At 43.7% G+C, this 13,681-nt stretch overlaps 1 protein-coding gene across 1 annotated transcript in view; it reads left to right on the forward strand.

Moving 5' to 3' along the window:
* The window catches only part of loxl1 (lysyl oxidase-like 1), a 79,389-nt gene that overhangs the window by 63,031 nt on the left and 2,677 nt on the right, over positions 1-13,681 (forward strand). Inside the window, exons 5-6 of the mRNA XM_084337749.1 lie at positions 2,021-2,116; positions 13,351-13,466. Of these exons, the coding sequence (XP_084193875.1) occupies positions 2,021-2,116; positions 13,351-13,466 (212 nt within the window). The remainder of the gene's footprint in view (positions 1-2,020; positions 2,117-13,350; positions 13,467-13,681) is intronic.

Below are 13,681 nucleotides of genomic sequence, written 5' to 3' on the forward strand. Positions count from 1 at the left end.
TAACTCAGTTACGTCTATTCTGCATCGAACATTGTACATATGTCTAAACTGAACACTGTGACCTCATTTTTTTTACTTCTAATTTTACTATGTTATTTTATTTCATACTTATCTTGTCTTGCACAGTCTCTGGAGCATAACAGTAAGAAGCATTTTGTATAAAAATATTCTGTACTTCTGTATGACAACTATTAAAGAAACTTGAAACTTGAAACTTGATATCTCGATAGGCTTAAGAGCGGGACGCTTAGCCAGTACTCATATAACTAGGTTATATACATAACCTTTCATTACCACTTACTGGTGCTAGAGGGTGCTGGTAAACCAGTGGATTTGCATTATATTTTGAGGAACAATGGTTGAGATAAAGAGCACATCTTCTCCATAGAATATTTTTTGGTATTACCAGCTTCTTTATTATGTCATGGTCTAGTCTAGTTCATATGCAGTCAATCAAGATGTCTTGCATTGCGTCATTGCAGACCCCACCCTGCTGTAGTGGGCTGTGACCCATTGGTGGGTTACTTTTCTTTTCAGGCTAATAAATTAAGTTTGGGCTAATAAATTAAGTTTCAATTGTTCAATTGTCAAACACTCAGTAGCTGCCATTTTAAGGTGTACCAGGCAAATGACTATGATTGAAATATTCCATGAGCCACTCATTGTATGGCTTATATTAGAGCATGTTAAAAACATACCCAAACAGAGATTCCTTATTCCACTGTTAGATTTCAGGGTAATTAGCCTTTCGTTGATCATTATCCGCCTTCATCATCTCTCCTGGCAGTGTCTGCGTTGTGTTTTGGTTAGTAGTTCATGGCGGCAATCATTCGGTGGAAATCTCACTCCCACTGGCTAAAACACTGTCTCTATTCCCTGTTGCATCTGGACAAGAATGTAAGTGGAGTTGTCATCTCATATCAGAAGGATGGTTTATTTTCATAAACGAAGGTTTCGTACAGAATGAAACAAATTGACTTCTTTAAAAGGTTAAGAAACTAAAGTTCTATCTCTCTTGGTTGTGTTATCACTCCTAGCTCCCCGCTAGCGGCCTATCTCTTGTGGTCTTTTCTCGCTTGTGGCTTCCTTTCCCCCTTGATGTGCAGTTAAATAAATATAAATAATTAAAGCCTTTCCTGTTACCAAAATTGACGTGAGATATATTAGGTATATAAAATACAAAATATTTACACAAATATTCACATTGAATTGCAATTTATATACTGTATTTAGAAATCATATTTTATGAAGCCCTAAAACCCCAGTAGTGACAGTAGTGTATAATTAATTAACAACGAGAAACATTTGAGTATTTCTAAACAAGCCAAAGTGGAGATCACAAATGTTTTGTTTGTTTTTCACATACTGTATGTCCATTAGGATTCAATATTATGTCCTATAAATGGGTGACCTCCATGATCACGTGACTTTAGTTTAGAAACTTGTTTGGTTCATTCGTCAACTGGCAATGTGAAACACAACAAAACGAGTTTGTCCATTTCAACCAGACTTACAGTAGGTGTGAAATCGCCCCCGACCATCCGAGCATATAGGACCTCTTAATTCTTCATACAGATGGATGGCACAACAGTCTAGATCACTCTCTGAAACACAATCTAGTCTGTTTCTGAAGGAAGAGTAGGGACAGGTATCGCAAGCTGCTGGCAGAGTGGATCTTTTCCTATGCCTAAAATGTCTACTAACTGTTTATTGTTTAAAACAGTTTAATTAACCTGATGTTCACTTGCAGAAGAGTTGGGTTGAGGAACTTTGTCCCCCTTTCCCCATAAAACTTACATGTGTTTTTATAATAAACAGCTCGTATTAGTATTTTCGCTTTGTTGTCTGTTGGCTACTTCAAGCATATATTTAGGCACCAAAACAAGCTTGAACATTAGGCAGTAGACTAGCTGGTTTTTATGAGAACATGTAGGTCCTATCCCTATATGGAATATACTCTATGTGGAAGGACACCCATGAACTCCACATGAACTCTTCTCCACCCCTTGTGCTCCTCCAGGGTCTGAGCCCGGGCTGCTACGATACATACAATGCTGATATCGACTGCCAATGGATCGACATCACAGACATCCAGCCTGGAAACTACATTCTAAAGGTAAGACGCTGGCTGGGAGAACTTCTGGACATGCCTGGACTTGACAAGTTCGAAGGCAGCACAAGGTCACGTCTCATCATAAGCAATGTTGATCAGACCAACCGGAACACATTTACCTGAAAGTTCTTGTGAAGTTGCAAGGTTTTCTGTAGTTTAGACATTTGAAGTATTCACCTAATACTCTGTGTGGGCAGGTTATGATGCAGTTCCACCCTTCAGCCTGTCTCTCTGCATTTCATGCCTGTTTCTCAATGGTAGCTGCAGGATGAACATACAGTATCCATAAAATCACACATACATCACGCTCATTAATTTATTCAATCTTTATTTATACTTGATAAATACATTGAGTAGTTTAACTAGTATTGGGAGGTATACCGAATATTAAGATATAGCGCCATAGGTCCAGGCAAAGGTATGAATGTCAACGATATATAGGCCTATACATATTGTTAAGTATACATACTGTATATTTTTAAGTATTAAAAAGGTAAAGGAAAATAGACAATTCTTAATGAAATAACACCAAGACAATTGTATTACAAGATAATGAATGATAATAAAAAAGATGTCGTATCACATTGAAATTTGTACTGGCAAACTAAATACTGTAAGAAAAATATTGCGATATTATATTTTGGCCATATTGCCCAGCCCTATGTTAAACGCATTCACAGTGTCGTTGAGATGTTACATTCACGAATGTCATAGTCCATTAATAAATACAGAAACATCAGACAATCGTGGTCAGGTGGCATAGCGGAGATTGCACTCGTCACCAATGCAAGATGCTGCGGTCTCGACTCCCGGAGTCAGCATTGCTTGAGGCTTGGGCTGATTGTCATACTAACTCGTTTGGCTGGGTTAGGGGGAGGGCAAGTCGTGGGTGGTAATCTGGCGTTGTGGACAGCGACGCCTACAGGTCAGGTCTGGGTGCCTGCTCAGCGTAAGGCAGGAATTGATGAAGGCAGCGTGACATCCCACGCGTTACACTTCACCAATGAGAGTCCTCGCTGCCAGGTGAAAAAAGAGTCACTGGCTGTCTCCACATGTGTCGGAGGAAGCGTGCGGATGACTTCAGGGTTCCCTTGTACCGACCAGTAGGAGAACATGCGCACAACAACCAGGTAGGGGAGGGGGGGAATTGGCACAACGACTAAATTGGGATGGGGAGACAATCAGAACAATTACATATTGTGGTGACCTGATTGGTCATCAAGGTTCTAAACCGACCATAGACACTAGAATGTCTAGTTTCAGGGTTTCATGCAGGGTATTCCATGAGGTAGGGGCTGAGAAGCCAACAGCAGATCTACCAAATTCAGTACAAACTCTAGACACTAAGTGTAAGACAATCACTGGATCAAGTTCAGTACAGACTGTGAATCACCGGCTCGTGTACACATTTGCTGGTGAGAGACCACACCGCAATGCAAAGAATGAATGAGATATTTTACTGAGTGATTATAGGAACAGAATGAAAATGATGATGGTGATGACAATGGTGGTGGTGGTGGTGATGATGATGATAATTGTGATGGCCATGGTGGTGATGCTGATGATGCTGATGATGCTGATGATGATGCTGATGCTGCTGATGATGATGATGATGATGATGATGATGATGATGATGATGATGATGATGATGCTGCTGCTGATGATGATGATGATGATGATGATGATGATGATGATGATGATGATGCTGATGATGATGATGATGATGATGATACTATACATTGATAACTGATAAGGTAGGATTATAGCAGCTATTCTTCCTGGGCTCCACAAAAATCTTACATTGTGACCATGCAACATAACAACCTATATAATAACAGATAACAGGACAAAGACTAGAACACACACAGAGACAAGACAAACTCTTGAAAATAGAATACTAAGCTAAATAATACTTACTTATGTATGTAGTAGGGCTGTCAATCGATAAAAATATTTAATCACGAATAATTGCATGATTGTCCATAGTTAACTGTGATTAATCATAGCATATTAATCTGGTCAAAGTGTACCTTAAAGAGATATTTTCTTATCAACATGGAAATGCCCAGATATGCTTGCTTTATCAAATCAAATCAAATCAAATTTATTTATAGGGCCCGACAACACACGTTAATGTCCCCATGGGCCGTACAGGTCTTCTTTAAACAAGTCAAGAAGAAAACATAACAATAAGTCAAGAACAGAACAAGAACACCATAAGGTCCAAACATTTTTAGATGAATGCAAATAAATGAAAGAATGCAAGCACTCCCAGACATACCCCACGCGAAGGTAAGGAAAAACTCACTAAAACCTAACAATAGGGAAAAAAGCTCCACAGGCAGTGTGGAGGAGAGAAACCTTAGAAGGGCCATTCAAGGGGGGATCTCCCTTCTTAGATGTTGGTGATAGTAGTGTTGCAGACGGACAGTTGGTAAGCATGCACTCATGTGTGTGGTGAAACACAGATTAGTGCATGCAATAGCAACTGTACATTTTGAAAGATTAAAGATAGAGCTAATAGCGATAGCAACTGAACATTTTGAAAGATTAAAGATAGAGTTGATAGCGGATCTATTTGAGGCACAGGGGCGGCGCAAAGAGGGTCACGTCCTCCCCGTCTTAGTCACGGGACATTCAACACTCCGGTCGTTGCTCAGGGACAGCCGGAGACAGGGAGATAGGGGGTGGCGCAGAGAGGGTCGCGAACTCCCCGACATCATTGCGGGACATCCGGCACTCCGGTCACCACTACGAGACCTCCGGAGACAGGGGGGCACGCAGAGGGGGTCGCAATCTCCCGGCCTTCGTCACGGGACGTCCAACACTCCGGTCAACACTCCAGGACAGCAAGTCATAGGGAGACAGGGAGACGGGACAGGCGTTAGACAGCTCATGAGATTGTAGTAGGCGGACATAGCAATAGATACAAGTGGTAGGCATATATGTGAATGGAGTAGATATATGAAGTAAGCGTATTATGTGAATAGAATAGAAGTACTTAACCCAGCAATGAAACCGCGTTGACTGTTAATCTGTTAACAGTCTGTTAATACTGTTAATCAGTTGACAGGACCACGGACAGACGGCGGTGAATAACTGATCCAAGGCCTCGGAGGTGCATGTAGAGCAGTCACTACAATCTTGGCCAAGACCCCGAGGCATCCATCACCTTAGTCAGCGCCAGGAGACGGGCACTCAGAGAGAGGGGGGAGGGAGGGGGGGGGGGGGAAAGAGGGGGGGGGGGGAGTTAGAGAGTTCCCATGTTTGTGGTGCTGCAAAGGAGCAGACATGTAGTACCCTGTAGTGCCATGTAGTACCATGTAGTACCCCGTAGTGCCATGTAGTACCCTATAGTACCCTGTAGTACCCTGTAGTGCCATGTAGTACCCTGTAGTGCCCTGTGGTACCATGTAGTACCCTGTAGTGCCATGTAGTGCCATGTAGTGCCATGTAGAGCCATGTAGAGCCATGTAGTACCCTGTAGTGCCATGCAGTACCATGTAGTACTCTGTGGTACCATGTAGTACCCTGTACCCTAACTAAACTACCCTATAGAAAACTATCCAGTGGTACCATGTAGTACCCTGTACCATAACTAAACTACACAGATTAATCTAAAGGTCAGTCCCCGACCAGGTGAGATCAAGGTAGGTTGAAGGAGAGAGAGAAAAGATGAGTCTTAAGCAGGGATTTAAAAGCTTCGACAGAGCAGGCGCCCCTGATGACGGCAGGTAATTTGTTCCACAGGTAGGGAGCGCGGTAGACAAAGGCTCTGTGGCCGGCGGATTTCTTTTTAACCCTAGGGGTCGATAGAAGCCCCGCATTTTGTGAGCGCAGAGCACGAGCGGGCGAGTATCGGGAGATGAGATCGGATAGATAGAGCGGTGCAAGCCCATTTAAAATTTTGTAGGTGAGGAGTAGCACTTTAAAGTCAGAACAGGCTTGGATAGGAAGCCAATGTAGGGCGGACAAAACTGGTGTGATGTGATCAAATTTTCTAGTTCTAGTTAGTATCCGTGCAGCCGCATTTTGCACGAGTTGAAGATTTTTGATGCTTGAATTAGGTAGGCCTGAAAAAAGTGCATTACAGTAGTCCAGACGTGATGAGACAAAAGCATGAATCAGGGTTTCAGCATCAGCCAGAGTTAAAATGGGGCGTATTTTTGCGATATTACGAAGATGGAAGAATGCAATTTTGGTGACATTTTTTATATGTGCATTAAATGAGAGGGAGGAATCAAAAATGACTCAGAGGTTTTTTATGGTGGAGCTCTGGGATACATGACTGGTATCAAAGTTGAGGGAGATGTCCTGAAACAGGCCTCTGTGGTTTGGGGGGCCAACAATTAACATCTCAGTTTTATCTGCATTAAGGAGTAGAACGTTTTGCAACATCCATTTTTTATGCTAACCTTTTACAGACTAATATACTTTTGTACAGTAAAACTGAAGTTCTCTCTCTTTCTCTGCCCTGTTTCTTGATATATGAACTGGTATAAATGAACGTTTGTCCATTTTTACAATTTACAAAATAAATAAATATTTAAAAAAGACGTATTATGCATCAAAACGAATTGTGGCGTTAATACGCCCTTGTATGTACATACAACTATATAAGTACATACAACTATATGTCCACACACAGGGCCGGACTGGGGAAATAATTCATACCGGGAGATATAGCGCAAAATATAGCCCCAGTCAGGCCACTTTTTAAGCGGGGGGTCTGGGGGTCCCCCACCAGGATTTTTTTTGTTACAAAGACTTAATTTCCTGCATTCTGGTGAATTTTAGTGCATGTGAATCACAAACTAATGAGCCAACAATTGCTTAGTACAATGTACTGTTATGAACCTCAAATAAAACTGTTGTGGCACTAGCAATGCTAGTCTCTCCACCTTCAAAAAGAAAAAAGCAAGAGCACAACATATTTGTCTATTTACTATTATAATACAGTTAACCACTCTCTCCACCTATTCAAACAGAGCAAGAGCACAATACCATATTCACTTTACTGATGCACTACCCATCAACAGTTAAAATAGCCCTTACACAAACATTAAATAACAGACCTTTCATTATTACAAAACTACCTGGCTCACTGCCTGGCTGTTACAGTATTCTGCAGAGTGCCATCTGCCATTCCATTCGCCGCCTCCACTGTCAATCAGTTGTATCGCCTGGTCCCGCCTCCACCAATCACAAGCGGCAGCACGGCTCCATTGTGTGTGTGTGTGATCCGAGGGAGAGAGTCAGATAGTTCTCCAACTCTGTCGCAGACAGTGAAATCCTGGTTGTTCCCCACCCACCTAGGTTATCTAACTATCGCGCCGCGCCGCCGCCACAACTAGAAACAATGGCCTGGCAAAAAAATATATATATATAAAAAAAAAAAATTATATATATTTTATTTTCTTTTTTTTATCTGTGCAGGCCAGGCCACCGGGAAAACTCCCGGTGCTCCCGATGGCCAGTCCGGGCCTGTCCACACATCTATGTTCATACACAACTAATTGAACAACTAATCCTGTTGTTGCAATGCATTGTTACAATGCATACCAGTGGAGGTTTCTCTATGACAACACATGAAACACAAATTCACTCATAATTCATAATTATTATTAATTTACATATATATATATACATATTTCTTTTTTTTTAAATTATTATTATAATTCTTTTATTAGAAATGTTTTCCTCTGTAAAAAAATGCCAGTGAATAATTTTTTTTCCAAAAATGGGAAAAATTTACAGCTCTGAGCAGGCCTGCACTGCAGTAATGACTGCAGTAAATATTCGTGCAGATGGCTGCACAGGATTAAATAAATAATAAATAATAGCCAATCAAAATAGGCTATTAACGTCATCTAAGCACGGTCCGTGCATTTAAACTCTTGCCATTGAATGGGGGATTGAATGATTGACAGCCTTGACATCAAATCAGAGAATGTGGCATCTCTGCTGCTCTGCAGCTAGACGGAGGTTGAATGATTGGCAGCCTTGAGATCCAATCAGAGAATGGTTTCTCTTCTGCGGCTCTGCTGCTCTGCAGCTTTGTTTACGAAATCATTTTTATCTCAGTTTAAGAAGCTAACTTGTTGGAGCTAACGTAGCTAAAGGGCTACCACCGCAGCTACCAGGCCCAGGGTGGAGTGTTTTGTTATTGTTCATGAACTTATTGTGCATCGTTTGATGATATATATATATTTTTTTATCTCAGTTGTTGTAAAACGAAAGCCTGCAGTGCTTAGCCTGGACGCTAACGCTAACGTTAGCCAGCCGAAGTGTAGTAGTTCTAACTTCACTCGGGAGACAAAAGCCAAACATCAATTTGATGCAACAAGCTGGCTCGCGATGCACTATTGTTTACATTTTCCATGGGATTAATGCACGCGGCTCGAGTCGGAGTCGTCACATGGAGAAGCTGCACTATTCAACGATAGATGAGATCGATCGAGATACCGTCTTTATGGGTAAGTCAGTTGTCAGTTTGTGTAACGTTACTGTAACCGAATTGAAACCGCATCATAACTCCTACATCGACCATGTCACTTTTTAAAAGGCATGAATGAATTTATTTATTTAACAGATTGCAGAATGGGTACAATATACAGTACGGCTCAATACACATAATTATTAAGGAGATGCAGACCAGATAAAGACTTTCGTCTTGTTTACATCAGGGTCCCCCATTTTCAATTCGTAGTGAAATGTATCTTGTGTTATTAGGAGCCCTGCTACATTAACGTTAGCTAAAGTTGGTAGCTAACGTTATATTGATAATGTTTCAATATTATCAGGTTGATATTATTAGGTTAATAATGGTGTCAGTGTTTCAGATAGCAAGGTGGAGATCTTTGTTAACTAGTAGAGCTTTGGTTGAGAGAGATTACAGTGCTGTTTCTTAAAACTCATAAACAAGTATTGAGCAAGACGAGTTAGTCTGTTGTGTTGTGCGTATTGTATGGGAGGGATATGATGACTGTGTGTAACTACTAGGAGGGATATGATGACTGTGTGTAACTAGGAGGGATATGATGACTGTGTGTAACTAGAGTTTCTTCCGGTGTAAGTTAGACTAGGACACAAGGCTGACACGTAGGGAGGTGGACAGAGAGACTGCAATAGCTGGAGGGTGGGGGAGGGGCCTCCTCCACCCTCCTATGCCATGAGGGCTATCTTCGGCTAACAGGGAAGGCTTTTGGCTAACGACTAGGCCTCAACTACCATCGGACTAAGAAGAGACGGTAGAGATAATGAATTCAATAGCAGTCAAAGAACAGTTTTTTTATGGAAATAAACATCAACATCCAGGAGAGGTATCCTGTTTCCAGTGTGTCGTTAATTCTTTTGAGATGAATGTATCACTGGGGAGGGAGAGAGGGTATCAGTCAGTACGATGAGAAAGAGATAAACACAACGCAGAAACTTCACGGAACCACAGGTGACAAGGTGATTACTGGCTGATGACCCTGAAATCCAGCCTGTGTAACCGGGCATCCTCTGAGGCACTTGGCCAGACAAGGAAACGACACCAGGACTGGTTTGATTGTAACTCAGCCAAGATACAGTCCCTACTAAAAACCAAGCATGAAGCCCACAAAGCTCTCCTGTCCTGCCCTGGTTCTCCCACCCTGAAAGCTGCCTTTGCTGCAGCAAGAACAGCAACCCAGCGAGCCCTCCGGACTATGGAGGATGCCTGGTGGATACAGAAGGCGAAGGAGATCCAAAGCCTGGCAGACTGCCACAACACCCAGGGCTTTTACTATGCCATCAAAGCACTGCATGGCCCCAGGAAGCGGGCGATTGCTCCAGTTCGATCAGTTGACGGTTCTAAACTCTTTAAGGACCGACATGAGATCCTCACCCGCTGGGCAAACCACTTTGAGTCTCTACTCAATCACACCAACCCCACTGACCCACATATCCTGGATAATCTCCCAGACATGCCACCAGTCACGCACCTGGACACCCCACCACACTTCTCTGAGACCCGTCAAGCCATTGCGGGTCTAAAGAACAATAAAAGCCCTGGACCCGATGGCATCCCAGCAGAGATTTTCAAACACGGAGGGTACCTCCTCATGCGCCGTCTGCACTTCCTGATCTGCAACATCTGGGAACATGAGACCCTCCCACAGGACTGGAAGGATGCAAACATTGTGGTCATCTACAAGCAGAAAGGGGACAGAGCAGTCTGCGGAAACAGCCGTGGAATCTCTCTCCTCTCCATCACAGGGAATGTGCTGGCGAAGATCATGCTGAACAGGCTGGTGGAAAACATCTCTGAAGCTGCGCTTCCGGAAACTCAATGTGGCTTTCGGAAGACCAGATCCACCACCGTCATGGTCTTTGTCCTGAGGCAGCTGCTAGAGAAGAGCAGAGAGCATCGCAAGGATCTTTACATAGCCTTCATAGACCTAAGCAAAGCCTTTGACACCATCAGCCATGAGCTGCTCTGGAAACACCTCAACAAACTTGGGGTACCACCCAAGTTTCTCTCCATCCTTCAGCAGCTGCATGACGGGATGCAAGCCAGAGTCCAGACGGGTGAACTCCAGTCAGAATCGTTTAAGGTTAATGTTGGGGTGAAGCAGGGCCGTGTCTTGGCTCCGGTGCTCTTTAATCTCCTCCTCTCTGCCGTCACCTGCCTCTTCCGCCGAGCCCTGGGACATGAAGACGGTGTCCATGTGGAATACCGCCTTGATGGTAGTCTCTTCAACAACCGCCGCCTCCAGGCACACACAAAGACAAAATCCTGCCAAGTATGTGAGCTACAGTACGCTGATGACTGTGCCATCTTAGCTCACAGTCCAGAGTCTATGCAGCATGCTCTCGACACCATATCCAGCCTGTACCAATCCTTCGGTCTCCAGGTCAACATACAAAAAACCGAAGTCATGTCCCAACTCACTTCCCGAACCTCTACACCTCCCAGTTTTCACATAAACGGTGTTCCACTTAAAACAGTGGATCATTTCACCTACCTCTGCTCCACTCTGTCCTCATGCTGCTCCCTTGACGCGGAGATACATACACGTATCAATAAAGCGGCATCAGCAGGGTTACGCAGCAGGGTTTTTGAAAACCAAAACCTGAAGATCAGCACCACGGTTGCTGTTTACAACGCAGTATGTCTCTCCACTCTGCTCTATGGAGCAGAATCCTGGACGCCATACCGCCGGCACATCACCAACCTGGATGCTTTCCACATCCGTTGCCTCCAAAGGATCCTCGGCCTGACCTGGGAAGATCGAGTCCCCTACACAGACATCCTCAACAACACCAACTCAATCTGTATGGCCGCAGCTGTGGCCAAAAAACATCTTTGTTGGATAGGGCACACCATACGTATGCCTGACCACCGCCTGCCCCGCCAAGTCCTCTATGGCCAACTGAGAGGAGCAAATCGGGCTGCTGGAGGCCAAAAGAGACACTTTAAGGACTACACCAGGGACCTCCTAAAGTGTGCAAACATCACGCAGCTTGAAACTCTGGCACTCGACAGATCAGCCTGGCAAGTCACTTGTGCTACTGCAGTTTCCCAAATACACCAAACAAACCAAGACCGAAGATCTGAGAGGCGCACGCAACGACACCAGCGGGCGGCTGGCATCCCCCAGGTATCTGGCTTCCCTTGCGCCATCTGTGGACGGGTGTGTGGCTCAAGGATTGGACTCAACGCCCACGATAAGTGGCACCAGCGGCAGCGTCGCTAAACCCCCCCCCCCCCCCCTCACCCCATCCCTGGAGCAAGCGTCATCATCGAACACGATGGACAGCTAAGAGAGAGTGTGTGTGTGTGTGTGTGTGTGTGTGTGTGTGTGTGTGTGTGTGTGTGTGTGTGTGTGTGTGTGCGTGCGTGCGTTGTGTGTTGTGTGTGTGTGTGTGTGTGTGTGTGTGTGTGTGTGTGGGGCCCAACACAGAGCTGGTTTTGCAGCATTGCATGCTGATTCACAATGTGAATCAGCCGTCAGGCAGGGATAGACACATCAGCAACAGGAAGTCAAGTGATTGATGTACAGGTGGCCTCTACTCTTGACCTCTTGAAGTTAATTGTGTTAACTCAATATTAAGGTTTAGATTTGTATTAGTTGAATGTATCATGCTGTAGTCTACATGCTTAAAGGGTCATTCCCTTTTTTTATGCAATATTCAGGTTGGCCTGGGAGTGGTCCAAGAACCAGCTGAAACGGGATTACATAGTTTGGTTCTCTGGCAATCACTGCACAAACCTCAGCAGAATTGTAGTCACCTCTCATTCCCTGAAACAAACTGGAAACGGATGCAGAACAGGACGGATGGGAGAGGCATATGTTGGCGCTAGAGCAAACACACCAAGCACAGGCTTTTTAAATTTTATTTTACTGTGGGAGAATCTCCCGGTAACGTTATAAATATTTCTATGGAGTCTGCATCCGACGTGCCAAGGGGAAAGGCTTGGTGTTGGTTTTTATCTCTATTCCTTCCCTGCGCATGTCCAATATGGGCAGTGATGCCGTTAACATTTGCCAAAGTGATTTGCCATAGAACAGCGCTATTCTGCGTCTGTTCTATGTCCGTTCTGCTTGCAGTGTGTTTCAACTGCTAAATCAAATAGGAATCATAGGTCTGAGAGCTTGAAATGTTTCAAATGTTTGGGGAAATCATCAACCAATTACCATTAAACGGTTATGTTGTTGGATTGATATTAGATAATTTTTCTATGGGTGCAGTATGACTTTGATTAATTTAGCAACAGTTTTTTTTTTCTCGCAGATGTTTGTTTAGTGATTACCAGAGATTCCAGTCATTCCAGTTCCATCCAGTTCAAACTATTCTCAGACCAAAGAACCATCTGAAAAAATACAGCTATAAAAAATACAATCACCCTTGAAATCCATATCATCCCACTCATTTTGCAGTTACACCCTCTATTAATGTGTCACTGTACCAAGAGGCACCGGTGATGCTCATCGAGAAAGAATATTAATAATGCACTTAATAATGTCTGTCTGTCTGTCTGTCTGTCTGTCTGTCTGTCTGTCTGTCTGTCTGTCTGTCTGTCTGTCTGTCTGTCTGTCTGTCTGTCTGTCTGTCTGTCTGTCTGTCTGTCTGTCTGTCTGTCTGTCTGTCTGTCTCTCTCTCTCTCTCTCTCTCACTCTCTCTCTCTCTCTCTCTCTCTCTCTCTCTCTCTCTCTCTCTCTCTCTCTCTCTCTCTCTCTCTCTCTCTCTCTCTCTCTCTCATCTCCCAGCTTCAGGTCAACCCCAAGTACCTGGTCCTGGAGTCAGACTTCACCAACAATGTGGTCAGGTGTAACATCCACTACACAGGGCGCTTTGTGACGACAAAGAACTGCAAGATAACTCAGTCAGTGTGACTACTAAAACTTTATTTCACAGACAGACTGTCTTTTATACGACTCGTAATGTTTTTTTTGTGCTGAAATATATGATGATTTAATGAATAATGTGCTCATGCGCCAGTCAAGATTAATGGCCTCTGAATGTTTCATATTCCTCCCTCAAAGGGAGCATTGGGGATGTTGGCACTTTTCAATAGCTCTATTAGGAAGTGTATCACTG

This window comes from Notolepis coatsorum (assembly GCF_963971535.1).
Source record: "Notolepis coatsorum genome assembly, chromosome: 20".
Lineage (NCBI taxonomy): Eukaryota > Metazoa > Chordata > Actinopteri > Aulopiformes > Paralepididae > Notolepis > Notolepis coatsorum.